The sequence below is a fragment of the Budorcas taxicolor genome, chromosome 17, assembly GCF_023091745.1.
Source record: "Budorcas taxicolor isolate Tak-1 chromosome 17, Takin1.1, whole genome shotgun sequence".
NCBI classification, from domain to species: domain Eukaryota; kingdom Metazoa; phylum Chordata; class Mammalia; order Artiodactyla; family Bovidae; genus Budorcas; species Budorcas taxicolor.
In genome coordinates, this window is record NC_068926.1 from 69,307,334 (window position 1) to 69,313,580 (window position 6,247).

Consider the following 6,247-nt stretch of genomic DNA (forward strand, 5'->3'; position numbering starts at 1 on the left):
GCACTGGGGAAACTGAGGCCAGGGGGAGGAGGGAAGGGGCTGGCCTGGGCCCCCGACCACCACTCACCAGGCTGGGCCGTGCTCCCTGCTCCTCTGATCTGCAGCCCCCAGGTTCCCAGGGGCAGGGCGGGCGTGCTGCCAGAGGCCTGGCCCCGCTCTGGCTTTTCTGGGGAGCCACCACGACCTCTGAGTACCCCGAAGTCACACCCTTCTTCCCTTTCTGTGCGCGGGCGGGTCTGGGCTGAGGGCACCCGATAACCTCCCCCGCGCATCTGTAGGGCCCCACCAGGTCACAGCAGAATCCCAGCCCACGCAACGGGGAGGTGGCCCCACAGCGACAGGAAACCCAGGCCCAGGTCTGTGGAGCCTCTGGCCACAGAAGCTCTGGGGGGCCTCTGGTCCCCTGTCCGGTCCGCGTGGCCGAGCCAAGGCCAAGCCCAGTGTGGACTCTCAGCTGCCCATTCTGGCCGGCCCATCCCAGCACTGCTCCGGGAAAGCCCTGGGGGCAAGAACTGAGTGATCACTCCCACCAGGGATGGCCAGGACTCAGGCGTGGTCCAAGAGAAAGCCGATGGCAGGCCGGCCACAGCCAAGGTGTCGGGGGTGGGGGAATGGCTGCAGGACCCCCACCCCGGACAGGAGGGTCTGGGAGCCTCTGCTCTGCTCTGAACCTCCTGGGTTGTTCAGACCCAGAAAGGAATGGAGAGAGAGCCTGAACCTCAGAGCTGGGCAGCCCTGGAAGGGAATCACATGGCCCTGGCTTGGGTCACTCCCCCTGCCGGCGCTCCAGTCACTTTGTCCTGAGAATGGGGACGCTGGCTCTCGAGGTGAGCACACAGAGGGAGGCTGAAGCGAGCCCGGCCCAGAGCCGGTTGCACAGGATGGGGTGGGAGAGGAATATAGTCCAGGACCTCAGGCGGCAGCCCCGTGGCTGAGGCTCAGACAACCCCAAGGACCGCAGCCTGGTCTGCTCAGTATAAGCTCTTTATTAACAAGTTGATTTAAAAAGGAGAGAGAGAGATGTAAAAATACTTTTCTTGGAGACCCCAGGAAGGGAAGGCACGGTCAGAACTCCTTTGCTGGGTCAGGCAACCCAGCCGGGGGCAGCGCGGAGAAGAGGGAGGCTCAGGCCTCAGGCAGGGAATGTGCAAACCCCGAGGCCCCACAGGGAGGGTTGAGGGCTTCCTGGAGGAAGCCCTGAGCACCACGTCCCCTGCGTTGGGCAGACACGCGGCACCCACGCTGAGAGCCGGCGTCTGCTTGCAGCTTACATACACAGAGAGGAAGGGGGGCGCCCCCCGGCGGGAACATCCCAAAGCTGGAGCACACAGCTTTGAGAAGTCTCTGGAAGCCAGAGGGCAAGGGGAGATCCTGGAGGCTGCTGTGGCCTGCCCCTGGAGCCTCAGGAGCCCAGGCCGTCCTGCCGGCGCTGGAGGACCTCGATGACACTGCCGATGCCATCCTCGGGCACCTGCGGGCCAGCGGGCACAGGGAGGCGTCAGGGCTGCCCTGCCCCCTCCCCCTCCCCCCAGGGCCCCCTCCCCAGCCAGGGGGCTCACCAAGGCATGGTCGAAGTTGAAGGTGCTGATGTAGTAGGCGGAGATGTCGGCCGCAGCCAGGGGGCCCGCAATCTGGGCCACGATCCCACACTCGTCTGAGGGTCGAGGAGGGGCCGTGTGGGTCACCCCAGTCCACCCCCACCCCCCCCCAGGCCCCAGCCCTTCCACAACCCGTGACACAAGGCGCAGCCCCTCACCGAAGCCCAGGGGCTGTCCGCCGATGCGCACCATCCTCCACAGCTCGCCCGAGGAGCTGGTCAGCAGCAGGTCACTGGGGAACCTGAGGCAGCAGGAGGGCGGTGGGTGGGGGTACCACGGTCTACCCTTGCCCCCACTGTGAGCCCGGGAGGTCAGCCTGCTGACCTCAGTGTCGGATGCTCTAGCTGCCCCCTCCCTGGGGCTGGCCGAGGGCCTGTGCGCCACCTGGGGTCAGGGGTCACTTACTTTTTCTGCGTCTCAGCATCCATGACAATGGAGATGTAGCCCTCGATGAGGGAGAAGGCAAAGAAGGTGATGGAGCTGGATCCCGGACTGCCAGAGGCTGCCTCCCTAGGGGGACTGGGGAGGATGGGAGGCTCAGGTGCTCTGCCCACTCCCAGTTGGGCTTCACGCCTGCGAAGGGGCTGGCACAAGGGGCCCTGGGCAGACCCTCCTGGCCCCCTGCCCTCCCCCCTCGTCTCAGGGCCCTGACCTGCTGGTATGGCTGGGGACGGGAGAGGACGATGAACCCTGAACGTGACAAAGAGGATTTTACCCCAAGTCCAGAGGGCCTGACCAGGGCACAGCTCACGTGGCTCTGCCCACACCAGGGTGGGAAGGGGGCCCCAGCTGTGGCTTTGGGGCCTTGCCTGGACCTCAGTGCAGGGCACAGGGGTGTCACAGGCAGCCAGGAACCCCAGCCATGGAACAGGACACAGAACTGCAGAACCCAGGGGCGGGCGGAAGGTGATGGGAAGGAGCCTGGGAACAAGGTGTGTGGACCGATGCCGACGAGGGCCCACCTATGCGAATAGAAGAGGACGTCGATGAGGGTGGTGGCGATGGCTGGCAGAGTCTCGGGGTCCAGCGTGAGGACGCAGAATCGGTTTTGTGGGCTCTGGATGGGGTGCACGGTCGGGCTGGGCCCTGCTGGGGAGGGACCAGATGGTGGCCGAGGTGAAAGGCCGACTGTGGGCAGAGGCGCCCCCTGGTGGCCAGCCAGAGAGAGCCGGCCTGGGCTGGGAGTAGGGTCAGGCAGCACCTGCAGGAAGCTGCCTGGGTTCTCCCGGCCCCCTCTTGTGAGGAGGGGCATCCGTGTCAGCTGGTCTTCCCAAACCCACAGCCCCAACTGCACAAGGCAAGGGCCCCGGGTGGGAAGAGGAGCCCCCGCCGAGGCCTGGGTGTCAGAGAGCGGCCCTCACCATGCTGGGCACGGGGAAAGCCGTTGCTGGAATCGTCCCTGGCAACAGGCACAGGCTCCCCGCCCACCTCTCGGTAAATGTCGAACTCCCGGGCCAGCGTGTGGATCACCACGGACAGGTCTTGCTCCCGCACCTGGGCCAGGAGAGGCACAACGCATGGGTCCCCAAGCACCCATGGGGCCCGCCCTGCCCCGCACCCCTCCTCCCCCCGGCCCCAACCCAGCACCTGCGGGAGACTCACCAGGATGAAGTCTGTCTGGTAGGTGGACAGCATCAGCACGGACACGTGGTGTTCGGCCAGTGGTGCAATCACTGACCGGGCGATCTTGGTGACCCCGGCGGCCTGCACGGCCGCACCGCTGGGAGACGACACGTTCAGCACCAGCCACGTGGCCTCGGCCACTTGCAGGAACTCGGACGGGGGCAGCTCTGTGGGGCAAGGGGCACAGGCCCGGTCAGAGCCTACAGGGCAGACCCTGCCCTGCTTCCCTGTCTGAGCCTTACGGGCAGCTCTACCAAGGTCGGGTCAGGTCTGGAGACTGGAGCTGTCTTCCTCCCCCAAGTTCTCCTCCTGAGACCTGCATGTCTGCAAGGACTGAGAGGTGCTTCTGGTGTTGGCCTGTCAGGGATTGAAACTTCCCAGTTAGGATCGGAGCTCCGAACTCAGACAGAGCTGGGTTCCAATCCCAGCCTCACCATCTACTTTCTGTTGACCTGTGCCAAATGATTTAACTTCTCTGAGCCTCAGTTTCCTCTTCTGTAAAATGGGATGACGGTATGGACCTCAAGACAAGTGTTCCGTGGGCGAACAGAAGCCTTATACCACGTGGCACCACCAGGGGGAGCCAGCAGACCAAGTTGGCTAGGGGATGCCCTTTACTCCGAGCAAATCCGAACTTTCCTGCTGCACAAATAGGGAAACTAAGGCCTGAAATGGCAACCCACTCCAGTATTCTTGCCTGGAGAATCCTATGGACGGAGAAGCTTGGTGGGCTACAGTCCATGGGATCGCAGAGTCGGACACGACTGAGCGACTCACTCACTCACTCAAAGGCCTGAACCAGCGCGATGCCTGCCGATGAAGCCCCAGTGATCTGGCCTGAGACTCCAGGCCTGTCAGCATGGGCCAGGCTGGCAGGAGTAGGGAGACAGGTGTCAGCTTCAGGGATCAGGGACGGACCAGGCTGGCGTCCAGTCCGGAGCAAGGGCCACGGCCAGGGTGGCTGCTAATTGCCCAAGCGCAGCTAGGAGGCCCGCCAGGACCCTGCCCTGGGCTGGCTGCCTGCTCTTCCTGCATTCCTTCCCCAACCCTCTCAGACTCCTGGAGCCGCCAGACCAGTTGGGGAGGGGGTGACACATACAAGAGCAGAGAGGAGTCAGTGGGGGGAATAACGGCGGGGATGGGGTGGGCTGGTGAAACAGCCACAGGAACCCAATTCTTGCCCCAGAACTGTAACTGAGGCCCTGCTGGCCGGCCAGGGGCTGCTAACCGCCCTTCACACACAGCCCCGTTTATAAAGCCCTCGAGGGATCCTATTAGATCAGAGCCGTAACTATTCCATTTTACCTAAGAGGAAACAGCTCAGAGAGGGGAAGTGACTTGCTTAAGGGCACACAGCCAGTGAGAAGTGGGAATGGATTAGAAGCCAGATCCATCCGCCTCCGGCCCCCTAGCTCTTGCGACCATGGATCCTAGCTTTCGGTGAGAACCTCGCAAAGGGACGAGCGCAGTCTCCTCCCTTAGGCCTCCTCCCCAGCCCAGCCCCCACCTTTGAAGCCCTCCTCGTCCACCATGAGCGTGTAATCCTCGGGGGTCTCCGTCAGGCTGAAGAACTTGCACCTGGTTGGGGGCGGGGGGCATCCTCAGCCTGGGTGGGGCGGAGGGGGCGGGTAGACCCCGGCCGGGCGCCTCCCTGCCCCCTCAAGCCTGTTTTCTCCCCAGGACAGTGGGGTGTGTGCCCCGTTTCCAGAACTGTGAACTGCTTTCCGCCTCCCCGACCTCCACGCCGGGACACGAGGAGAGGCTCACCCGCGGCTACAAACCCAGGCCGTCGAACCTTGAGCCCTCTAGACCAGCCCCTCTGACCCGACGGGAGGCAAGTGGAAAAAGTTCCACGCAGCCGCCAGGAAAGAATGACCCCACCTGACACCACTAGGGTTAAGCATTGACCACCCCAGGCTGTTTGCGCCTTAACCGGCCCTGGGAGGGGGCCTCACGGGGCCGGATAGGCGGCGGTCCCGGGGAGGTTAGGCCCAGGCCGGATGGCGGCCGGGGCGGGGGAGGGAGGAGGGCAGGGAGGGCTCTCCCCGCCGGCTCCCGCTGGCCCCGACGGCCCTAATCTCCCGACCGCGTCCCAGAGCGAGTGCAGCCCACCCCCGTCTGTGCCGCGAACCCGGACGCGCACCGGCTTCGGCGGGGCAGGAAGAGCAGCTTGATGAGCGGGTGGGTGTAGAGCCAGAGGCCGGGGCGGGCGAGGCTCAGCACCCGAACCCGGTGCTCTAGGATGTGCAGCTCCATCGCGGCCCGCGCGGACCCGACCCCGCAGCCCGCAGGACCCAGGCGGCGCCGGGGGCGGGTCGCTGGGGCGGTGCCGGGGGGTCTTAAAGGGGCCGCTGCGCGGCCGAGCGCACACCGCCAGCGACTCCAGCTCCCCGAAGGCCACGCCGTGCGGGCCTGGCGGCCAATCCAGGGTGGCCACGCCTCCTTCTAGCGCCGGAGCCTCACTCTGCCCCGTCCGGCCCGCCCTGCCCGCCCCTGCTGGCTCCGCCCCCACCGGTTTGGGCTCGGGAATCACCCGCTGACACCACCCGCGTCGAGCCCTGCGCGGGGGCGGGGGGGGCCCTGCCGTGCCTCGCCCCCTTTCAGGGCTCCGCGCTTTCCGTAGGACGCCCGCTGCGCTGGGGTCCCGAGCGGGCGGAGACTGGGAGTCGTATCTGTCCTTGCTGAGCCTTGGAGGCGCGCCTGGGCCAGAACGCAGCCCCCAAACTCCTGGAACGTGCGAGGGGCGGGGTCCGCTGCCGCAGGGTTCTTGGCCGAGAGCGTCCTGGTGCCTTGCCCCTCCTTCCTCTTGTGGCTCAGAGCTGGCAGGGCCACCAGAGCTGGCAGGGGTGGCGGGGACAAAAGTCCCCCAGCGAGGGCTGCCCGGGACTAGTATTGACACATACCCTCCCTGCTCCGTGAGCCCCATGAGTGGACTGATAAGGTGAAGCTTGACCTGGACTCAGTGGCCTCGACATCTTCTCTCACCCAGCTTCCAGAGCAGAAGGGAGGGCCCCAGCCATTCTCTG

At 65.4% G+C, this 6,247-nt stretch overlaps 1 protein-coding gene across 4 annotated transcripts; it reads right to left on the reverse strand.

The window, feature by feature from the left end:
• Window positions 1-993: 993 nt before the first annotated feature.
• On the reverse strand, window positions 994-5,584 carry CASTOR1 (cytosolic arginine sensor for mTORC1 subunit 1). 4 transcript variants are annotated; one of them, XM_052654779.1, is made up of 9 exons: window positions 5,365-5,584; window positions 4,729-4,799; window positions 3,201-3,388; window positions 2,960-3,092; window positions 2,561-2,684; window positions 2,004-2,117; window positions 1,757-1,839; window positions 1,560-1,654; window positions 994-1,471 (listed from the first exon to the last, which is right to left on the reverse strand). In XM_052654779.1, the coding sequence occupies exons 1-9, from the start codon at window positions 5,475-5,477 to the stop codon at window positions 1,403-1,405; spliced, it is 990 nt and encodes a 329-aa protein (XP_052510739.1). In that variant the 5' UTR covers window positions 5,478-5,584; the 3' UTR covers window positions 994-1,402. The 4 variants fall into 4 exon arrangements, with proteins under 4 accessions (XP_052510739.1, XP_052510738.1, XP_052510741.1 ...); XM_052654778.1 differs by having other exon boundaries at window positions 2,561-2,687; XM_052654781.1 differs by lacking the exon at window positions 4,729-4,799 and having other exon boundaries at window positions 3,027-3,092.
• Between the last annotated feature and the right edge of the window lie 663 nt (window positions 5,585-6,247).

Excerpts from the sequence above, each read along its gene's own strand:
- CASTOR1 (XM_052654778.1), bottom strand. The coding sequence starts at position 5,477 with ATGGAGCTGCACATCCTAGAGCACCGGGTTCGGGTGCTGAGCCTCGCC. Across the intron at positions 4,800-5,364 it reads TTCCTGCCCCGCCGAAGCCG|GTGCAAGTTCTTCAGCCTGA; the intron begins GTGCGCGTCCGG and ends GCCCCCAACCAG. Across the intron at positions 2,118-2,560 it reads GTCCTCTTCTATTCGCATAG|TCCCCCTAGGGAGGCAGCCT; the intron begins GTGGGCCCTCGT and ends CATCCTCCCCAG.